This window comes from Aspergillus lentulus, assembly GCF_001445615.1.
Source record: "Aspergillus lentulus DNA, contig: Alt17, strain: IFM 54703, whole genome shotgun sequence".
NCBI lineage: Eukaryota > Fungi > Ascomycota > Eurotiomycetes > Eurotiales > Aspergillaceae > Aspergillus > Aspergillus lentulus.
Window position 1 is genome coordinate 483,328 of NW_028322112.1, and position 21,608 is coordinate 504,935.

Consider the following 21,608-nt stretch of genomic DNA (forward strand, 5'->3'; position numbering starts at 1 on the left):
TATCACTGGCCGCTATTGTTGTCGACGTCTTTGTATCAAAATGCCTAGAGGGATGTCTTCCTCGTCGTAGAACTCGGCTTCCTCGTCAACTCCAAAATCACGGAGGCGGTCTCCTTCAGAGTTCTTCCAGCCTTCCTCACCATCCTGTACTTCACCGTCATCGGAAGTGTCACTCTCACTTTCAGAGTCCTGTTCTTTGGTCTTATTTTCATTGAACCGGTCATGGAAGCGTTTCCGACGCTGTATGTGTCCTCCTCCTGAATGGCTGGCATCGTTGGAACGCTGCATATTTCGCGCTTGTACAGCCCTGTGATACGAAGCATCGGCAGCTGCAATTGCGGCGCTCATATCCTCCCGCTTTGCAGGAAGTGGAATGCGATCAGGGTCTGGTGGAGGCCATGATAGATTGGGGTCTGCACAGCATTAACTGATCAGTTCTATACAACCAGTACATCGCACAGTGCACTCACCCTCAAAGCCATTGACTTCAAATTCTAGACCAGTCGACTGGTCAGGAGTAGCTGCAAATGGCCAGAACCAACTTAATACCTGGACGTCATCAGCGTTGCACCTCAAGAATCTCACAGCTGAACTAACATTCGCACTCCCGCCCATTCCAGCTTTGATATTCGACCATATGCCAATATCATATGGAAACTCCTGCTTCTTAATCCGAACCTGGATACCCCCCGGTCCGGACAGATACCCTCCAAAATGTCGAGCTCGTCTTAGCAGAGTCTCATGTCGTTCAATCTCCCACGATTCGATAGTGGTGGTATTAAGAGCTAAGGACCAGAGACTTCGAAGTAGAAGAATGAATAGTGCAAGCCATGTCAAACTGTTCACGACCAACAAAATGAAGAGATGGATCAGTTGTCCCAAACTGGGGCCGAGGTACTAAGACGGAATTAGCTTGCACCAGAAACAAGCGGACAATCTGCACATACACTAGGGAGATGGCGCGACGACCAGACTATCGAGGCTCTCTCGAATAGAAGAGTCTCAAGGTAGCCCATGCCTACTACCGCATAGAACAGAAACATCATAAAATGAGGATATGTAAAGTGCGAAACGCAATTTGATGTCCACGGACAGTGGTGGTCCATCTTCGGAATGCACCTGCAACTTGTTAGTCCGGAACAACTCTCGAGTCACAAAACCTCACCTTTGACATGTCTTGCAATGGTGCGCTCGCGGTGGCTTAAACGCCTCGCATCGACGACACCAGCGCTGCCTACCCCCTGCGCAATCCTTTTCCAATTGCTTAAGGTTGGAGGGCATCCAATCCTTGGGTATCCGGCCAGGATCTACAGTACATGCGCGGTAATAGCATACCCAGATACACAGAGCGAAGATGTTCAAGCGCCATAGCTCTTGTGACCTTAGTGGTGCCTCCTCGAAATAATAGAAAAATAGCTGGGACGTGTACGCAAGAAAACTGATCAACGCGCAGACGAACGGAATCGCCAACTGCGAAATGTTGAACGAGCGACAGAGCATTTTGCTAGGGGCATATTCATCTATACAATCCTATGCATTTCAGGAACTTGATTGATGCCAAAGATAATCGATCATGGCTTAGGATAATTCTTAAGTGTTGTTGATGCTGACCACGTGTGCAGGTGGTGTTGACTAAGCGGCAAACACGTGATTTAGATTCTGCCACAGGCGTGCGTGGAAATATCGACGGCCACTCATCCCTGCCATCTTGCTTCATACTTCACCGAAAAATATCCATCGAGTTCATCAGTATTTAAGTGGCCCTCATCAATAAAACATGGAAAGGCTCAATATATCTAGAGAATGATCCGAGTATCGCTTCATCACCACTGAGGATGCCAATCGCGGCCCTTCCCCAGACCACTGTTCGAGCAATTGGCTCAACTTCTGTCATTTCAGACCCCTGCTCCGTTGTCAAGGAGTTGCTGGAGAACTCACTTGACGCACAGGCAACTGCAATATTTATAGAAATCTCCCAGAACACAGTCGATGTGATCCAGGTAAAGGACAATGGACGTGGAATTCCATCCGAAGATCATCCTTTCGTCTGTAGACGCGCCTTCACTAGCAAGATTGAGACTGTCGATGATCTAAGGAAACTCGGCGGAAAGTCTCTAGGCTTCAGAGGTGAAGCATTAGCTAGTGCTGCCGAAGTTTGTGGAGGAGTGACGGTCACGACTAGAGTTGAAGCGGACCCAGCTGGCTTCTGCATGAAGTATGGGAGAAACGGCGAGCTTGTCAGGTACGTTGTCCGGAAGGATGTTCGAAGCGTGCTGACATATTGAAGTACTCAACGTGCCTCGCACCCAGTCGGTACAACGGTCCGGGTAACGGATCTCTTCAAGAACATACCAGTCCGGAGGCAAACGGTACTGAAAAGTACCGCAAAGACAATAGCCAAGGTCAAGAAAATCATACAGTCGTATGCTATCGCTCAGCCCACTATTAGGCTCTCCTTGAAGGTTCTTAAAGCTGCTAGCGAAAAGGCGAACTGGGTCTACGCCCCTGGAAAAGATGCCTCGCTTATGGACGCAGCACTCAAAGTTGCCGGCACTGAAGTCGCTTCCGCTTGCGCAACCAAGCAGTGGCCCTGTGGAAACGAGTCAGATGAGGAATCTCGGAGCGGTAATGACTCTTCTTTTCGACTGATGGCCCTACTTGCGGATCCTGGATCAGGTATTCACTCCACACATTGAACTGAGCACTTGGCTGATGAGCGCAGACTTCTCAAAAGTGAACAATGCGGGACAGTATTTCAGTGTGGACGGTAGACCGCTTTCAGCGTCTCGGGGCATTGGGCACGAGATCTCAAAACTGTACAAGACTTATCTACGAGCAGCTGCTTCACGTAGCGGCGGTTTCTCGAACATAGCAGATCCAATTCTTTGCTTGCAAATACGTTGCCCGGAAGCCTGTTACGACGTGAATGTTGAACCGGCCAAGGACGATGTTTTATTTGAGGACCAGCAAGCCGTTCTTTCTCTTGCAGAAGATCTTTTCAAGGACGTTTACGGTGAAACCCTTGATGGGACCGAGAAACACAAAAGCTCCTCCAAAGGGAAAGAAAGGATGGAAAATAATGACGCCTTCGAATTACTTTTAGCTCGTAAAGACACCGCTGAATGTTCTGTCGAAACTGTGAATGAGGGTAACAGGCCACCAAGCTTCGTCACGGCTAGCTCTCTTTTCCATATGAGGAGCAGCCCGAATAATGGCCGACACGAACAGCGATCATTCTCCGATGGAAGTCCTGGTGCGTCCGGACATAGGAGAAGCAGAGAATTAGAGGGCCTCAATCCATGGTCAGTAACACGACTGTATGTCCCTTCTGGAGCTCCATCCAATAAGACTCCGTCGAGGGGTCCAACAGGGTCCGCGCAGCTGCCTCCTGCGGCGCAGGAACAGGAATCTAGGTCTGCGACCCATGCATCTCCGTTGCGCTCAGTAAATTCCGCTTCGCCGAGTGCATCCACACCTGATTCGAATCGACTGTCACACTCCCCAACCGAGACTCACTCTTCTGCTTCAGTCTCCGACCTCACGCAAACTTCGCCAACCAGGCCACTACACGCTCCATCCGTGCGATTAAGAGCTTCAAGGCAGCGCGACAAAGAGCGTTATGGTAACGGTGCTCTCGATACGTGGTTTGTGAAGACCACGCGGGCATCAGTTCGTCAAGAGCCGGTTGAGGCGGAGAATGAACATGAGGAGCCTCGGTTGTCGCAGCTAGCGCAGGACCGATTTGCCCAACGGGAACGTCCGCCGGTCACTTCAGACACAACGGCCCCTCCGGGTTTCACTGTGGCCTCAGGAAGTCCAGATCCATTTGAGGAGACGAGCGCGGTCGAATCGTCAGTCGTCAGCCGGAGTCGTGCCTCAGAGCCTGCATCGAGACGGCTTGACCAATGGTCTGCAAATCTGCACAGACTGGCGAATGCTGACCATAACCCCGAATTGGAAAGGGCACTTGACTTTGAGAAGCGCAAGAGAGAAGCGATCACAAGTCTCCGCGAGCAGAGGAAGAATGCATCCGCCGCGAATTCACCTCATGTGAGCAGATATCTTGCCGCCAAAGCCGCTTTGCAGCCCGACGTCAATAACAGCAATGCCGAGTCGGAGCAATCGTTGTCTGAAACTAACAACCTGAGCCCTCGTCTAAACCCACATGATCCGAGGTCTTATCTCATGCGCAGTAGAAGCTCGCATGATCATAGGAGGCTTGCTTCAGATCCGGCCAAAATCCGACGAATTCAAACAAACAAGTTGCCGTTCGAGAAGATACCCGAGGGGTGCGAATTGCATGATTTATGCCTGGTGCAGCCTGCAGACATCCCTCTGATCTCCAAGCAATTTCACGATTTATATGAACATGATTTATATATGCGAGAGGAAGATCCATTTGCGGGGTTCACCGCCGGGGATCTGCAATCCCTAAGCTTATGGGAGGGTCAATTGTCCTCGTTAATCAAGCAACAATTTCGAACTACACAAGGTTCAGACATCCCTGCCGTTCAGATAAACCTCTCCGATCTACATCAGCGTCTGGGTCATTTTAACATGGGTAGCTCATCTGCATCTGCATGAAATCTTTAGATCTGTGCTCCTGATAGCAGCGTGGTATACTTATGACATGTATAGATATAGATTCTACTCAATTAACCTCAAATCGACAACACAAGTCCTGTTTCTAAATAAAGAAGCAGTGCATTTCTATTAAAGAGTATAATTCTCCATAAGTTATGTATAACGATGATATCATCAAGTAGGCAATAACTTGGTTGGCAGATGGCCGCAACGAACCGTTACATAATCCTGACATCAACACTGTACCTACCTACAAAACCCGCAGCACACCACCATCAACGACAAGATGGAATCTGCTCAATTGACATAGCGCTTGAATCGCACAGATAGTCAAAATGGAGGCCGGCGCAAAGCCGTTGGTCGACGTCGACCGATGGCCATACGAACGTTCCCATCTCGGACTCAACACCAGCGATGTCGGCATCTTCAAATCAACCATCCTCCCCTCGTTCGCGCTCCACTCCAGCTTCTCAGTAGCAGCCTACGCCCTCTCCAGAGCGACCGACCGCGGCGAAATCAAAGACTACTTCTGGCCCCTCAGCCAAGTCGCCAACGCCTGGTGGAGCGCCGTCGGCGAACCCATGTACCACAACAACATCACCTTCACCAGCGCCATGAACGCCATTCCCTGGACCGAAAAGGTCCTGCTATCCTGCGTTACAGCCTGGGGCAGTAGACTCTTCTACCGCATCGTGTCGCGCTCTCTCGCTCGCGGAAGAGATGACCCGCGCTACGAGGAGCTCAAGGCCAAGGACCCCGGCTTCTGGAACTCGGCGCTCCTCAAGTCGTATCTCCCCGAAGCGGCGTTCCTGACGCTCATCACCCTGCCCTTCACCCTGCCCTTCCGGATGAGCTGGTCGAGCGTGTCGTTTGACGCAGAGACCTCCGGCATGCTTCGCGCCCTGGGCGTCGGCCTCTTCAGCGCGGGCTTCGCGATGGAGGCGCTGGCCGATACGCAGATGGAGCTGCACCGCAAGGAGCGTGATGATCTCTGCCGCCATGGCGTGTGGAGCATCGTCCGTCATCCAAAGTACGTATTGTATTCGTATTCCCCCGCTGACACAAAGATCAAAGCTAATGACCATTCTACAGCTACCTTGGTGACACCCTTGTGCACCTATCATTCGTTGTCCTCAACGCGGCAAACACATTCAACCCGCTTGTCCTGCTTGGCCCGGTTGCAAACTATGTTTTCCTGCGTTTTGTTGGCGGCGATGCGCAGAATGAGGCGAGCCAGGAGGAGAGGTACAGAACGCAGGATCCCCACAAGTATGCGCAGCTGCAGGCGTGGCGGCGCGAGAAGAACAGCTTCTGGCCTGCGTTGTCGGAGCTGGCGAATCCGTGGACGTGGGCTGTTGTTGCTAGTGGGGTTGTGGGTGTTGTTGTTGAGGAGATGGTGCGTTCTTCCTTGGGTCAGTAGATTCTTAATTGTACAGTTACGAAGGCAGTAATATGGTTCATATTTTCTATGTAATCTGGATGGAGTATTTACAGGGTTTGACAGATATTATAAACCTATTGGATAACCGTCTGATAGTCAAGAAGAACCCCGTCATCCTTGGGATGTAGCTTTTTACACAATAAAAGTGAGAATTACAGATTCCTAGCCCCTTGTCGTGACTCCGTCTTGGAAAGGTGTTAGATATCCGGGCTTAGTTGGATAGAGCCTCATGATTGTGCAGGTAGAAACTTTCAATAGTAGTTTGGGTAGACTCAGTGGATTCATTGGCACATTGGCATCTGTATAGCCCTTAGCACATTAGATAGTCCGCAGACCCGCTGATATTACATCAAGCACATAGACATTCCACCATTCACTTATCTCATTTTACAAGTCGAACAGTAGACCTCCATATACAACTGGCTGAACGCTCAATCAAACACAAAACGTCGAGACAAATAGAGAGGAATCCACATCTCATACCTCATCAATCACTGGCACCATTCCTCTCCTGCACAGCAATTCCCTCACCGGACCCATTCGACGACGCCACCTTCTGCGGCGCAGCACTCTTCTTCGACGTGAACGGAAGCACAATCACGAAAATAATATACGCCAGGCCGACCACACCTGCAACAACCGAGTAGGCAATAATCGCGCCCTTCGGCGCAGGCTGGCCCGTATTCTTGGTAAGCAGGAACCCTAGCCCGCCATTGATGATGCCAAGGGCGATCAGGATCCGGCCTAGCCAGCGGTGCACGTATGCGAAGAGGCTCTTTCCTCCGCTGCGACGGAAATGCATATGTTGGAGTAAGCCCATGAGCGGCTGGAAGAGAACCAGCATGCCGACAACGACCAGGCCGATGATCGGGTGGTACTTGTCCATTTGGTTTGTATCAACGCCGAGGTAGACCCCCAGGCCGAGTCCCGCGAGGGCCATAGCCAGTGTGAAGAGTTGCAGTGGTGCGTGGATGCGCGAGACGGTCTTGGAGTAGGGGATAATGTGGACTGAGATAGCGAAGGACGGGAAGAATATGACAAAGGCGACGCTCATGAGGACGGCGTGGGCTATTAATATCGAGTTCGACTTGGAGGCTGTGGTCCCCGCCGTTACTGTCTGTGGGGTTGAGGCCGCGTTCTGACTAGCGAACGGGTTCAATGCATCCACGTTGGCCACGCGGGCCTGTGACATGCTGATAGTGTGCACGCCGTGGGAATCATGCCGCGTGATAGCGTACCTGGGATCGCTGGAGTCAATCGCGGTACCCTGCTTCTCTGCCCAGATCCAGCTACTTGAGCTGCTGGACGGATCCAGAGAGCCACCGGTCCATTGAAGGCAGTTATTGCAGCGCACATTGGCGGTCATGTACCCGTTGCTGATACCAGTACCGTTTAGGAGCTCGATCTGCGCATCGGGGTTGTAGCCTGGCGGGAAGCGACCCCTGCCAGACCGGGGAGAGAGGGTGACATTGTTGACAGAAGCGGCGTACATGATGAACATGTTAGAGCCCGCCATCTGCGAGCCTTGGCCAAGAGCCACCCATTGATACGAGGTGGGTGCGCGGATCTGGAAGTAGATTGGCCCGGAGTTGGAGGAAGCTGTGCTTTCAGGTACTACCACGCTATAGACGATATCGGTTGCGGGAGAGAAAGAGTAGATTTGGGCGGCGGCAAGGGGCGCTATCACGTCAGCACTTATTCGGAGGAACAGGTAGGGGATACATACCAAGTGCCAGATGTAGGAGTCTACTCCAATGCATTGTGAAGGTCGATCCCGAATTATTACGGCGGTGGCAAGCAGAATGTTTGAGCAAGAGGGACTATATAAGTCCTCGGGTTTCACCCGAAGAGTTACCTCTCGGTATACCACCTATGATGATTCAAATAGGAAATATAAATCGCTAGACCCAATCCCACGGTGATCAAGACCCTGATTCAGTAATTGATCACCGTTAGCATAGCCACGTTGATGAGAGCCACGATCCTTCGTCATACGGACGCCTCGCCAAGGTGTTGTGTATTGACCACTAGCCTCACCCTCATTTGATGTAAAGAGGGCCAGACCGATCAGTTCCTCTTGTTATCGCACGTTCATCTCGATTATCTGGCTGGCCGCCATCACGGTCTGCACCGTGTTGATAAACTGATAGTTCATAGTAAGAAGTAGAAAGGTCATCCCAGTCCCCGGAGCAGGACAGTCAATCATAGTGGAGGTCAAGCTCTCCTCCGAAGTCGAAATCAAATCTGCCAAAAACCCGAAAAACACACGAAAACAGATCCAGGACTAGAAGTCCGGAGTCTTGCAAAGCCGCCAAGGACTGGATACGAATCCTTACGAATCCTCCGAGCTTTCTCCGCGCAAGGGAAGGATCAGGGTCTGGAAGCGAGGTTGGCATGCCAGAGTTGCTTCCTCGACCAAGCCCCTGGTTTTATTAGGTCGAATAGAGCTGGGTTGATTGGTCTGGCTTGGTAACGGTCTCCGCGTCAAAATATTATTGTCTCAGCTTCGCCACATCAGGAGAATGCATGGTAATTAATGCGGTAGCCTGGAGGTTCAAGGTTAGCTTTAAGAGTGATAGATGACGAGGGAACCTTATTCAACCTGCACAGCCTCAGCCACCTTAATCCTTAGCCGGACCTCCCACAGCCTCCGCAAGCCTTTCATGAAGAAAAACAAGATCGTTAGAATGGATAGAAGAGAAACTAGAGATTAGCTCGACTTACTTGGCCAATCATTGAGCAACCGTCCTCAACCTTATTCCCCAAGTCTGCAGGAGACTGAAATCCTACTCTGCCTGCCTAGATCATCTCACCTAAGCGAATAAACATGCCACGAGACCAAGATGAGTACCACCAGTGATGATGATCCGTTCTTCTGATGGGCCGATCAATTCCACTTATATCCGGACAGCCTCACAGCCTATACAACAAAACAGTATGGTCGCTCAAAACAGGCATCCCATGTTCTGCTCTTACTCTCCCAGAAATTTCTGAAAACAACTGCCGCCAGCAAAGGTAAGGGAGTCCCGATGTCCGTTCCCAAAGCGGAGAGCTGTCGATGGACAAACTGTTGCATGTCCAGATCGCCCCGAGCGCACACTGCGGCCACAATGAGCGGCCAGAGCATGCACTTTCCGATCCCAGGTGCCCCGCAGGCCTGCTTCAGATACGCGAAGAGCTCTTTTGCGTGTGTTACAGTCAGTGATCTAAGCTGTGCCGTTCGCGGTAGGACGCAGAGACTCTGCAGAGACAATATGCAGTACAGTATCACTGCGGAGCGGTAAACATGGCCAAGAATTATTCCCATTTCGGGGGCGGCGCAAGACATGGCCCACTGCTCTGGCGAAAAGGCCGTGATCCGGCCTAGCAAGGCCAGAGCTCTTCCTTCGGACTCGGTGGATGGTTGCGAGAAGGCCTGCAGTCGGAGATGATTGATCTGGATAATATTTGCTAAAAGTGCAGGTGGACAGAGGAGAACAGGGAAGAAGCCTCCCCCGTACATTAGGGAGATCACCTCGATCGACCGTACATCCGAGCCCAAGGGTATGTGGTCGGAAGGTGGACTGGTCGTGTTACTGATGATTCCGATACTAGACCTGGTCAGCGCATGTTCCACTATCCATGGAGAGATCTACATCATGAAATACAGCAACAAAGCTTTGAGGTGTGGAGCCGAGTGAAGGACCTTCTCCACTCCTCCCCGGAGGGTGATCATCTCCAGAGCTGCAGTGAAGTGATGACGCCAATTGGGAGAAGTAGATTGCCTGGACTAAAATGCTCGTCAACGTCAGTTCAATGCAAGCAGATACTGGTACCCACATCACTCAATAGCAGCATCATCACCCCAACAAGCGTTTTGTCTGTACGACACTTGTCTGGACGTCCTATCTCCTCCTTCAGATACTGAATAGCCTGGCCTCGATGCTGGTAATGCTTGGCTTCAATCTCCCGCAAATCGCTACGGCTGTTCCGGGGGAGTAGTCGGTGAAATCGGTGGCTCAGCGCTAGAGAGACAAGAGTGCAGTGGATCGAGGGTGGGATGGCTGGAAGACTTTCCATGGGAAAGGCAGTAATGAACGCGTTTTCGGCTAGCCGGAGCAGGCAAGTATACTCCGGTAGAATGCAGGTATTGACTATTTATGAGAACGGTTGCTGATTCAAATCGACTAGCGAACTCACAATAATATGCAGCCTCCACAATCGCTCCAGACTCAGTGACCAGTCGATCGCGGGGGACGCTCAAACTCCAAACCTCGTCTTGGCTGTCACTTCTATCTTCGGACGCATGCTGCTTGGCAGTACTCTGTTGAACTGTCTTCTTCCGCGGCCGAGATGTCACCTCACCCGTTGTGACCCACTTGAGCGGCTTCTTGTCGTCGTAGCCAGGACACTCGACCCCAGCAGTATAGCATTTGCGGCACCCGGGGAGTGAGAAGTCGCAGACTAGTCGGCGGCGATGGCATTCCCAGCATTGCCGGCGTCTGTTTTGGGACGAAGCAATTGGTTTTTCCATCTCGGCTAGACAAAGTAACTTCGTTAAATTGACGAAAAAGGAGTAGAATGAACAAGACCTGCGTAAATGGCGTCTCTTGCAATTTATTGTCTTGAAGCAGACAAGGCTGTGATGACGCTGACGCCAAGGCACAGTCAGCTGTCGGCTTAATTGCTTGGCCATGTTTTTTTTCCTTTTTGGGACGGTCCCCAGATAGCATCATTAGCAGACAACTCCCTAATTACATCATTATCATAATTGCATGCATGGTCATAAATACATACATGAGCATCAAACCAATTCATCCTCGTCGGATACCATCTCCTCCCTCATATTCTCCAAAAACCGATGCATGACCGTCCTCAACTCCCCATAGGCAGCCAGAAACTCCCGACTCTGAATCCCATAACTCTGCTCCTTGACTTCCCACTTAACAACCTCCACCCCCCTCACATTCTGCCTGACCGGATCCAAGTTCCACCGGAGCAATTCCAGCAGCTCGGCCGGCGTCTTACTCAAGCTCAATAGCAGCGGCACATCAACCTCAATCTCCACCAAGAGCGTCCTTAGCCTCCGCCCAACCGGATCCCCGATTCCCTTCGCCAGTGTCACAAGCCTATCCTGGAAGCCCAGGAGGTGTTCCAGCGGTGCCGTGGCCTCGGGCCGGAGGAGATGTAAGGGAGTGCGCTGCAGCGCGATGCAGAGGTGCATGGTTGTGACGTAGCGGATCGTAGACGGAAGCGGGACATAGGGGGCTAAGATCTTGCCGCAGAAGAGAATATATTTCGCATCGACGATGACTTCGTAGGCCGCGGCGCTGTACCATTCGCGGATGGCTTCGGTGTGTATTGCATGGTTGGTGCGGAGGAGGGCGGGGCAGCAGGGTTTCCCGTCTCGTCTGAGGGGCGGTTTTTTGTTGCGGATCAGGGAGAAGTTGCGAACGGGGATGTTGGGGATCAAGTAGTGGTAGATTTGGAGGCGGACTTCGGGAGGAAGGGAGAGAAAGGGGAAGGGAGACATTGACTGTCACATACAGGATTGGATAGAACGAGTGTTGGGACCTGGAATTGGAAAGCCCGATGGAATGAATGATGAGCCGATCCTGGATTCCTGAGGTTCCAGGCTTTCAGCCAAATGATAAGCGCCGGCGATAAGCTTGTCACCGCGGCATGCGGGGTTGCCTTTGATTGGTCTGTGCGGGGTATGGTATGTCCGCCTGTCAAACTCAGTTTGTGTACTGTATCCGAAGTAGGAAGTATCTAAATAAGGCCGGGCCGGGATCAATTCTAATTCTTGAAATGCGCGCTTCATGGAAAGAAAAAGTAAAGGTCCTCCCCAGTCAAAAATATCCAAATCAATATCCCCTAGTCCGTTTGTACTCATTGACCAGCGGTTCTCCCCTCTCCAGTCGTGACATATTCTCCTTGGCAATTTCCAATGACCGGGGGAAATATTCCTTGCCCAGGGAGCTAATATGAGGACTGATTCGCACATTTGGCACATCCCATAGCGGATGATCCGCAGGGAGCGGTTCCGGATCGGTGACATCCAGCGCTGCCCCGCTCAACTCACCTGACCGGAGAGACGCGATCAATGCGTCTTGGTCGACGACCTTTCCGCGTGCAATGTTGGTCAGATATGGCTTGGGATGTCCGGCGGGTATGTGTGAGGATAAGACGGCGAATTCTTCAGCTCCGAGAAGATGATGTGTTTGCGCCGTTAATGGCACACAGACTACCAGATGGTCCAATCCGAGACTCAGAAATGAATGGATACATGCCTTGTCTGTGCCGTGATGCCATGATACTGGTATTGAGCCGTCCTTGTCGCCGGTGCCGGGGATAATGTATCCAGTATCGCGACGGGATTCGGGAGTCAGGCGAGGAGAAGCCGTATACGCGTGGACAGTCATTCCTAGAGCCACAGCGACACGGGCGACTGGATCACCGTCAGCAGACATTTCATTGAAGTGGTCAATAACATACTCTGTCGCCCAATACTTCCGTATCCCAGAATGCCGACCTTCTTCCCAACCTGGTCATGCAGCCCATGCATGTATTCATCCACATCTCCCCAGACATGCCGCTTTTGATTCTCGTACGTCCGAACAAACTCTTTCGACGCTGCGAGCCAGTTCAATACAGTCCATTCGGCAATGGGAGGTCCATGGATCCCCGAGCTGGTGCTGATGGGTATCTTGCTGTCTTTGAGAATAGGATGGGTCAAGAGATGATCGACTCCGGCCGAGAGAGTGTGAATCAGCTTGATACTGGCACGGTCAGTTCGCATCGGTAAGGGCCACCTGAGTAGGAATGCCGTCATGTACACTTACTTGGCAGAGTCCTCGATATTCGGCAGATTGGTAAAAGTCACAATAATGGTGGCCTTCCGCGCATATTCTAGGCGAAGCGTCAGCGTCTCCGATGTCAGTTGAAAGAGTGCATGACGAACCACTTGGGATCGGAGCCATTCTCTCCAGGTGAATGATGGTAATATCGGCGGTGGGAAATTTGGCACGGATATGTTCGATTACCGCTGCGGGCAGGTCATGCATGAAAGCTATGAGCAACTGCTCCTTGACTAAACCCGCATCACCCATTTCTCTTTGTTGTCAGAAAGTCGAGACTTAGACGCTGAAAGATATTAGAAAGAGGACAGTCGACTCCCTAGAAATGACCCGGTATGAAAGGTGGTCCCAAACGCAGTACTATCGACCCGGCCCGTCTGCTCCAGAATCTCCAGATGAGCAATTGTTGCCAATAATTGCAAATATCTCGAAGGAGGGGACAGAATTCCCATCGGCTATCGCAGGAGATTTCCTTATCGGGCCTTATCCAGAAATCCCCACACTTGCATTACTAATGCTGGTTGTTTGAACATCGATAACCGAGGTTATGCTCATACGACAGTGATCAGAAGAATCAGTGAACATCTCGTGTACGTGTGCCTACGGACAGAAAGCATGTACAGCGGCAATGTTGGTATTCCAGTGTAGAAATAGCGATCCTTCAACTGTAATATCAAATTTCATTGAAGTTTGCATCTCTTATTTGTCGTAAATGTGATGATTATTGAATGAACTATCAATTCCCTCTAAGTTGTCGGTAAACTACCCATCAAGGCATCAATTACCATTAAAGCGCTGTTGAAGAGCTCTTATGCTGATTTGGTGTTGCAGTCTACTTCAGCTTCTCCCCAACCAGGCGACCTCATCACATCTAACATCTTTAGTTAACCCAAATGATTGGTCAGACAACAACTGTTGTTCTATTAGAACCTCAAATCCCACCCAATCTTTGGTCCAAGTCTAGGCAGTTCCTCCGCTACGCTTTCCACATCCTTGTTACTGGATACAAGTCAGTCGAGAGCGCAAGGTGCATTGTGGGAATAGACATACCCTCTTCCGCTAACACAGATAACAACATCTTGGTCTTTCTTCATGGTCTTGGCCAGCTCAACAGCGCCCCAGACTGCATGAGCAGTCTCTCGAGCGGGACTGATCCCCTCCAACTCACTGAGCAGCTTGGACCCCTCGAGAGCTTGAGCATCGGTAACGGCAATAAATTCTGCGCGTCCTGAGTCTTTCCAAGAACTCAGCTCTGGCCTGTTCAGATAGTTAGCGATGATACGTCAGGGAAATATGCAGACTCTACACACCCAACCCCGGCATAGTCCAGGCCAGCTGAAATGGAATGGGTATCTTGTATCTGTCCGAGCTGATCCAGCAACTCATATGTCCTGCTTCCGTGCAAGACCTCCGTAGTGCCGCCATTTAGAGTAGCGGCATGCCTCTTCGTCTCAAGGCCGTCACCCCCGGCTTCGACTACCAGGAGCTTCGCACTTGGATCGTCAAGAAACCGATAAAACATTCCAATTACTGCCGCCACCGATGCAGGCAACAACCGCATCCGGGAGTTTATTCCGTTGTTCCAGCATTTGTGCCTTCGTCTCCTCCCCAATGACAGTCTGGAAAGTGCGCACGATTGTGGTAAAGGGGTGTGGGCCAATTGTAGTGGAGAATTGAATTCCCCCACTCGAGTTTACTCCTACCTACAGTGAGGACAGCCAAGCCATATGATTATATTACTTTTGAGCGTCCAGAGGCTTAAGGAACTTAAAGGGCTTGCGCGGCTTGTAAATAACGTTATGATAGTGAGGTATGGCGAAACAATCGAGAGTATAGTGGCATGTGTCAAATCCACGGCATTACTTGGATACTGGAGGACTATATTGCTCCACTTAAGTTCGCCTCCTACGTGCAGGGGCTTAGGTACACTTTTGCCGCACTTTATTATAGATGCATGTGCATGTTGATGGGGACCAATAATGTTGCTTATTGTTACCTCATGGCCTCAGGTCCCCTGCTCGACTGCAAGCCAGGTCCACAAATGACTCGCGAAGTTAGTTATATGCATAGCCACCTGTAATAGTGATTCTTAACAGTGAGCATTCTGATACTGGACGCCTCTTATGCCTTGCTTCATACGGTGTCAACGTTATAGACAGACATCCTTTGCAGTCAGACAACCTCAAGCTGAATCGTTTACTATTGTTCGGTCCTGTCAATTTTCCTTGAAAGTTGAGGAAAGGAATAAGATTCCTGGCAAATCACCATCACCATCGAATGATGTATTGCCCGCCCCAAGGTTAAGCTTACTTCTTGATCGACTTACATGGCTTGTAACAATCATTATGATACTGGACAATAGTGGATATGGACCAATGGTGGAACAATCCAGAGTTATCGTGGCGTGCGTCAAATTTATCGATCACTGGAGGATTAAAAGACTCTACGCAAGTTTACTTCCGCCCCCGGGCCGGATCCACTATGGGGCATGGACTGGGGTATCTCGGGGCTCCATGCCATATAAAGATAATGTACATGAGTTGCGTGTCTTTTTCAGACAATGGTTTGCATATGGACAAGGTACATGACTCATTTCTCCAGAATGTGGTTCGCTTCTAAGTAGTAATTTAAATTAATCCCTGGTGTACAGATATATGTGCATAAGATCTGGGAGTTTCGTCCCTAGATCTATACTCCGTCCATCTAGTTCTACGTATGTCTCAGTCAGTGAGGTATTTAGCCAAGGTCTTACGCACAGTCTTCACGGGCTTTTACCACGCCAGCCTACCTCCGTTGTGTTCTGCTCTACTCCAGAAATGCAGTTGGAGAAGAATGATTACTCGAGTCAGGCGATAACAGCGTCTTCACCTGGCCACGACTCCAAACATCCTTCTATTGACTTTTCACAGAAGACGCCATCCGAGAATGACCCTGCGAACGACAAACCGGTCAACACTGACCCCGAGGAAGCACCACCGGCACGCAGAGAGGTAGAGCCTGCCCCAGACGGTGGTTATGGCTGGGTCTGTGTGCTGTGCGTCTTTTTGGTCAATGCTCATACTTGGGAAATCAATAGTGTAGAGTTCTCGTGGCCTTCAGGCAATGGCTTGATTTGCTAATTTTCGTTGTAATTAGTCATATGGTATATTTCTGGCACATTATCTGGACACGAATACATTTCCGGACGCATCAGACCCAGACTTTGCCTTTATCGGAGGCCTTTCCCTCAGTATGGCCCAGTTCACCGCTCCAGTCGCAACAATCACTACTCGAAAATGGGGGACAAGGACTACCTTGACGATAGGAATTATACTCCAGAGCGCAGCATTGTTAGGAGCGTCATGGGCGACCGAGATTTGGCGATTGTTTTTGAGTCAGGCCTTGTGTTTTGGATTCGGGATGGGAATGCAATTCAGTGGCACCGTTGGTATCATCCCTCAGTGGTTCAGCCGCTGACGCTCCCTTTTTAGCGTGCTGGGCTATGTGGTCCTTCTTTTTCCCATCCCCAGCTACGCAAGCACTGGGCTATATTCAATCTTGGAGGAGGCCTTGGCCGACCCGCTATAGGGTACGCCAGCAATAGCTTTGGACCACTAAACACCGCAGCCGCTTGTACCTTCTTGGCTGGTCTCTTTTCTCTTGTAATCTGGATCTTTGCCAAAAGTTTTGGGGTCCTCATCTTCTATGCCCTGGTTGGCCGCGTTGTTGCCCCAACCTTCACGACTACCGTTGCTCCGGTTGCCGTCGAAGTTGTGGGATTGCAAGTCTTACCATCTGCCCTGTCTATACTCCGGCTCTCGGTGGTCATGCCGAGCACATTTGCTGAACCGAACCAATTTTCTGCATGCCCAGATATTTACTGACTTTATGTATATAGGAGCAGCTCTCTGCCTCTGGCTTGTGCACGCATGGAAGATGTCCGACTTGGAGTTGCAGAAGACTGGTACTGAAGCCGAGATCAGAAAGGATGAAGACAACTGTGTCGGGCCAATGCTCCGCGGAATATCCAAGGACACTTTGGACATCAAACATTCTTCTGGTTCATTATCATCAAGATCATCCTTTCGTAGATATTCGCCATAGAAAAGGACCCTTATAAGAGGTGCACCCAGTGATACAACTGTTTAGGCTCTACTGGGGTTCTGAGCTAAGCCACTATACCTAAGATGGATTGTCCAGCCTCCTGCTTGGTGCTGCAAAAGGTCATGTGCATGTAGAGGATCGCTGATTAGATTGGTTATTGATCAGAATCTCTCCGATCTGTCATGCCGCATGACTACTCTGTATCTTCAGCAAAGTGTTTCATGTTGCGTGAAACAAGACTGCAACACGAAGACCTATTGATGATCAACACGCTGATGCCAGACTTTCCTCATGTTCATTGTCATGAAAACACTGACTTGACGAGTTGTATCTTCGAACGACTCGAAACAGTGTGCTCTACAGAGTATTAATGGTAATCTATTGGTGGGGAGATTTTCCGACCGCACGAGTGACACTTTTGCACAGAGTCTGGACTTGACCCATCCCCATCTTCAGCAACAAAATTGTCCATCACATCTTGAGCCTTGATCTCCAGTTCGTCAATCACTCTTTAACTTCCCGTGTGTCCATCGCCAAGACACGCTAAATGAAGAGTTCGCATTCCCACTTCTGCGTCGACATCAGTATTCCAAATCGTCCGCTGTCCCTTCCACCACTATGCGCATCATACCCATGGGTGTAATCAAGTTCCTGCACGGAATAGTCATTTGACAGAGCAAGGAGCACGAGTAAGGAGGAGTTTGCGTGCCGAATACTCCGTATACGAAGTAGTCCTGCTGTGAATGTCTGGGTCTGGTTCTTCAGAGGGCCGCTCCCGCACGCCTGAGCTCCCGAGGGATCGGCCGGACTCATTGCCCAAAACATGCTGATCTGCAGTCGGTCGTCTTGTTCAGGCATCGGCGGACATGAATGGCTTGATTATTGGTCAAGTTTTCCCATCTCATTTCACTTCACTGGCACTATCTTCGATATGATTCGGCACTCATATCTTTGGCTGCAGCCGCCGGGCCCTAGGCTAGCTGAGTCAAGACCAAGCTGGGACGAAGAAACAGGAGGGAAAAAAATAAGCAAAGACAGGAAATGGAGTCCACTTTCGGAAGCTCGCGGTGCTTGACAGATCCTTAAGTATCATGGGGCTGTCCCGCACGCTCGACATTGAATTCCAACTTACACAGACTCTTTACAGCTCGTCCAGTCACCTGTTCTAAAGCAGAGCCAAAGAGCCAAGGTGCAAACAACCATGGCCGAACGACCCCGACCGACCCTTCTCAGGCGTGTCCTGACAGCAATCATCGACCCCGTTGATCGCGAGGAACAGGGCTACCCTCACTACCCTACAATGCACGGACTGCATGACCAAGAAAACGAGGGTCTATCCATGGGCTCCGCAAATAATCCACAACTCGCCCGCCGCCTGACGGTAGCGACCACCCACGCCAGCACCTTGATCCCGCCATCAGACAAACTGCTCGTTTTCCGCGCTCTCACCGGCATCGACACCGTCCCGGCCCTAGCAATCCCGCACCATCACCCGCGTAGCGCGCCCAACGTCGGCATCTACACGCGCGTCGTGCGCGCCGAGCAAGCCGCCGCACAGCGGTTCAGCTTTTTCAGCATCCTCATGAACACCTGTCTGGGCATCCAGATTGTGGTCGCGGCCGCACTGACGGCTCTCGGCGCTGCACGCGGGCCCCACAACGCCGTCACGGCCTTTGGCGCCATCAACACTATCATGGCGGGTATACTGACCTATCTCAAGGGGTCTGGGCTGCCCGATCGTTTGAAGCACTACCAAAATGAATGGCGGAATATTCGGGAATATATTGAGCAGCGAGAGCGCGAGTTCTGCCTCGACGGCTGCCAGCTGGATGTCCAGGAGGAGATTCTTTTCATCGAGAGCATGTACGAGGGTGTCAAGCGGGAGATCGAGGCGACCAAGAGCGGGGAGAATCGCTCGTCAGCTGGACCGGGGCAGACTCGTCGGTCGTTTCTGCCGCAAGCGCGGGCACCTGAATCGCAGCAGCCTGGAAAGCCTGATGCGGGCAGCCCGGTGTCTGTTCCTGAGCCGGTATTGGAGAAGAACCCGCACTATGAGCAGAGGAACCCGCATTATGAGCAGAGGAACCCGCATTATGAGCAGAGCCACCCGCATTATGACCGGGTTTGATAACTCATCTGACTTGAACGTTATGTGCATAAACTCTGCTAATAGCTAATCCTAATGAACCCGCATGATCGATATCTGTAGCATTCACCACAACAAACACATACCTTATAATCAGTACAGATGAGATGCAAGTCATACAACATACTCGGGCAATATGCTCCACTCGTCCCACAGCTGCAAGTCTTGGCACATCATATTTCATCTGTCTTACTCTCACCGCGTTTTCATCTTATCAAAACCATAGATCCACAACCCAATATAAAATATACAAATAGATACACAACAAAAGAGCAAGGAAAATGTCCTTTGAGCTCCTCCCCGCAACCCCCACAGACTCCCCCGCCCTAACAACCGTCTTCCTCGCCGCCTTCCGCGACCCCTTCAACCAGCGCCTGTTTCCATGCACCCCAGACGTAACGGCCTACTGGACCGCCCAATTCACCTCCTTCATCAACAACCCACACAAGACCGTCCTCAAGGTAATCGACTCAGCAGATGGGGCCATCGTCGCGTTTGCCGTGTGGCAGCTCCCAGTTCAATCCTCCCCCGAGGATGTCCCCTTGAAACATTCGCATTCGCATGCAGGCGATGAGCATCACTACCCCGCTAGTTCCGACAGGGAGCTGTGCGAGGTATTCTTTAGTGGAATGGCGGAGATGAAGCGGAAGATTATGGGTGCTCGGCCTCATTACTGTATTTCCTTTCCCCTCAGCTTTTCCTTATAGCTGCGATTTCCTTATAGCCTCTGTTACAGAAAGGTGCATGCTAACTGTCTAGATCTGGAGATGCTGGGGACCAGACCGGAGTACGCTGGGCGGGGACTCGCGTCGAGACTGCTCCGGTGGGGATTGGAGAGGGCTGATGAGGTGGGACTGGAGACGTATCTGTCGGCGTCGCCGGTGGGGAGGCCGCTGTATGAGAAGTTTGGGTTTCGGTTGGTGGAGGAGAGGGAGGTGGTGGGTGGGTATGTGCAGGGGTATATGCTTCGGGCCGGCCCGGCTGGGAGGGATAATTGATTCATTGTTATGTTTCTGGATGCTGGTTGTTTTTGGGTGTTTAGAAAGGGATGGATAAGGTATAGAGTATTGCATAGGTGAAGGTCAAGTATTGTCTTGGAAAGACCAAGTCCTAGGATACGGTCACGATGATGGCCTGATGGGATGTAGTTGGAGGAGATCAAAGCAAGCATCGGGTAGAAACCCCCTGGAAGCATGTAGACTCGTTAGAGATAATACATCTCATTGCTCCTGAGAGCCAGAAAGTGGAACTAATATCTAGGGTAGTGATACAGCGATACCCTCTGAGGATACAATGACTCTGAACATCAGGCTAGGATGATGATAGGAGAGATGTGGATCTCTACTATTTATCAGTAATCCTGATCCCTGTCTAGTGTCTGTCGGAAAAGACCCTTCCAATCAAGACACATGATCAATCTAGCTCATCCTTGTAAATTGGTAACCGTCTTTATTCAGAATCAATGATTTACCCAGAGATCATCGCTGCAACCGTCTAACACCATGTCCACCCATCCGATCAATCAAAAACCGGTAAACGAAAAGGAAGAGAATGTTTTTCTCTTTACCCCAAACTTGATAGGTACGAGAATCTCAAGCCGTACAGCCCCGTGTCACCCAATACCTTACTGACTATTCATTAGGTTACACCCGAATCGTTTTCGCCATTGCCTCCCTTTATTACATGCCCTATCACCCACGAACCTGTTCACTCCTATACAGCATTTCATGCCTCCTAGACGCCTTAGATGGAGCAGCTGCCCGACGCCTCGGACAGTCAACACGCTTCGGCGCCATCCTGGACATGATCACCGACCGATGCACAACAACCTGTCTGCTGGTCTTTCTCGCATCTGCGTTCCCCAGATGGAGTATCGTCTTTCAGGCACTGATTAGTCTGGACTATTCAAGCCACTACATCCATATGTATGCCACCCTGGCAATGGGCGGACAGACCCAGAGTCACAAGGATATCGATGAGAGTCGGCCCTGGGTTATGAGAATATATTACTCTAATCAGGTCTGCATCACCATTTGAATACAGATATTATGAATTAACGTATCTACAGAACGTTCTGTTTACTGTATGCACGATGACCGAGGCGTTTTTCATCGCGCTGTATCTTCTTTCGTTCTCTTCGCCGTTGCTGATGCCTCAAGGAACTGACGAAACAGCATCCCAGATTTGGGGATTGCCTTGGAGTGCTGGAGCTATGGAAATGGCTCGGTAAGTATAGCTCTGGCGAGGCAGGACTGGTGCTGATCGAATCTAGGGCCAATAAAATCGACAGTTTCATGCCGTGGTTGTTGCTTACCCTCTCGTTGCCGTTCATGCTGTTCAAGCAGTATGTGAATGTGATACAACTAGTAGAAGCGAGTAGGTGGCTGGCATGGGGTGATGCTGAGATGAGGAGGAAAGCACGCTTGCTGCGAGCGAAATCTGAATGACTTGGCCGATGCACATACAGACTGTTCTTGAGAGACTGATTTTCATACTGAACATGTCACAAATATGC

The 21,608-nt window shown here is 50.7% G+C and overlaps 10 protein-coding genes across 10 annotated transcripts; 5 read left to right on the plus strand and 5 right to left on the minus strand.

The window, feature by feature from the left end:
- Positions 1-12: 12 nt before the first annotated feature.
- Positions 13-1,500, minus strand: pfa4 (putative palmitoyltransferase with autoacylation activity Pfa4; the record flags this gene model as incomplete). Its single annotated transcript, XM_089600565.1, has 6 exons — positions 13-413; positions 471-549; positions 598-897; positions 948-1,021; positions 1,094-1,119; positions 1,166-1,500. 6 exons carry the CDS (start codon positions 1,498-1,500, stop codon positions 13-15), a joined length of 1,215 nt encoding a protein of 404 aa, XP_089455062.1.
- A 335-nt stretch (positions 1,501-1,835) lies between these two features.
- ALT_9204 (putative DNA mismatch repair protein) lies at positions 1,836-4,584 on the plus strand (the record flags this gene model as incomplete). The annotated part of the gene is made up of 3 exons (XM_033559803.2): positions 1,836-2,242; positions 2,288-2,676; positions 2,723-4,584. 3 exons carry the CDS (start codon positions 1,836-1,838, stop codon positions 4,582-4,584), a joined length of 2,658 nt encoding a protein of 885 aa, XP_033415694.2.
- Positions 4,585-4,919: 335 nt separating this feature from the next.
- Positions 4,920-6,004, plus strand: ALT_9205 (DUF1295 domain protein; the record flags this gene model as incomplete). Its single annotated transcript, XM_033559804.2, has 2 exons — positions 4,920-5,614; positions 5,677-6,004. 2 exons carry the CDS (start codon positions 4,920-4,922, stop codon positions 6,002-6,004), a joined length of 1,023 nt encoding a protein of 340 aa, XP_033415695.2.
- Positions 6,005-6,512: 508 nt separating this feature from the next.
- ALT_9206 (uncharacterized protein) lies at positions 6,513-10,538 on the minus strand (the record flags this gene model as incomplete). Its single annotated transcript, XM_089600566.1, has 5 exons — positions 6,513-7,705; positions 9,002-9,615; positions 9,673-9,794; positions 9,845-10,158; positions 10,205-10,538. 5 exons carry the CDS (start codon positions 10,536-10,538, stop codon positions 6,513-6,515), a joined length of 2,577 nt encoding a protein of 858 aa, XP_089455063.1.
- A 270-nt stretch (positions 10,539-10,808) lies between these two features.
- ALT_9207 (uncharacterized protein) lies at positions 10,809-11,537 on the minus strand (the record flags this gene model as incomplete). The annotated part of the gene is made up of 1 exon (XM_033559807.1): positions 10,809-11,537. The coding sequence occupies one exon, from the start codon at positions 11,535-11,537 to the stop codon at positions 10,809-10,811; it is 729 nt and encodes a 242-aa protein (XP_033415698.1).
- Positions 11,538-11,871: 334 nt separating this feature from the next.
- Positions 11,872-13,116, minus strand: ALT_9208 (D-isomer specific 2-hydroxyacid dehydrogenase family protein; the record flags this gene model as incomplete). The annotated part of the gene is made up of 4 exons (XM_033559808.2): positions 11,872-12,455; positions 12,503-12,786; positions 12,850-12,916; positions 12,969-13,116. 4 exons carry the CDS (start codon positions 13,114-13,116, stop codon positions 11,872-11,874), a joined length of 1,083 nt encoding a protein of 360 aa, XP_033415699.2.
- A 671-nt stretch (positions 13,117-13,787) lies between these two features.
- On the minus strand, positions 13,788-14,386 carry ALT_9209 (uncharacterized protein; the record flags this gene model as incomplete). Its single annotated transcript, XM_033559809.2, has 3 exons — positions 13,788-13,863; positions 13,915-14,121; positions 14,175-14,386. The coding sequence occupies 3 exons, from the start codon at positions 14,384-14,386 to the stop codon at positions 13,788-13,790; spliced, it is 495 nt and encodes a 164-aa protein (XP_033415700.2).
- Positions 14,387-18,148: 3,762 nt separating this feature from the next.
- On the plus strand, positions 18,149-19,075 carry ALT_9210 (uncharacterized protein; the record flags this gene model as incomplete). The annotated part of the gene is made up of 1 exon (XM_033559810.1): positions 18,149-19,075. The coding sequence occupies one exon, from the start codon at positions 18,149-18,151 to the stop codon at positions 19,073-19,075; it is 927 nt and encodes a 308-aa protein (XP_033415701.1).
- Positions 19,076-19,374: 299 nt separating this feature from the next.
- ALT_9211 (putative N-acetyltransferase YafP) lies at positions 19,375-20,091 on the plus strand (the record flags this gene model as incomplete). Its single annotated transcript, XM_033559811.1, has 2 exons — positions 19,375-19,768; positions 19,853-20,091. 2 exons carry the CDS (start codon positions 19,375-19,377, stop codon positions 20,089-20,091), a joined length of 633 nt encoding a protein of 210 aa, XP_033415702.1.
- Positions 20,092-20,595: 504 nt separating this feature from the next.
- Positions 20,596-21,540, plus strand: ALT_9212 (CDP-alcohol phosphatidyltransferase family protein; the record flags this gene model as incomplete). The annotated part of the gene is made up of 4 exons (XM_033559812.2): positions 20,596-20,674; positions 20,736-21,112; positions 21,162-21,319; positions 21,366-21,540. The coding sequence occupies 4 exons, from the start codon at positions 20,596-20,598 to the stop codon at positions 21,538-21,540; spliced, it is 789 nt and encodes a 262-aa protein (XP_033415703.2).
- Positions 21,541-21,608: the final 68 nt, after the last annotated feature.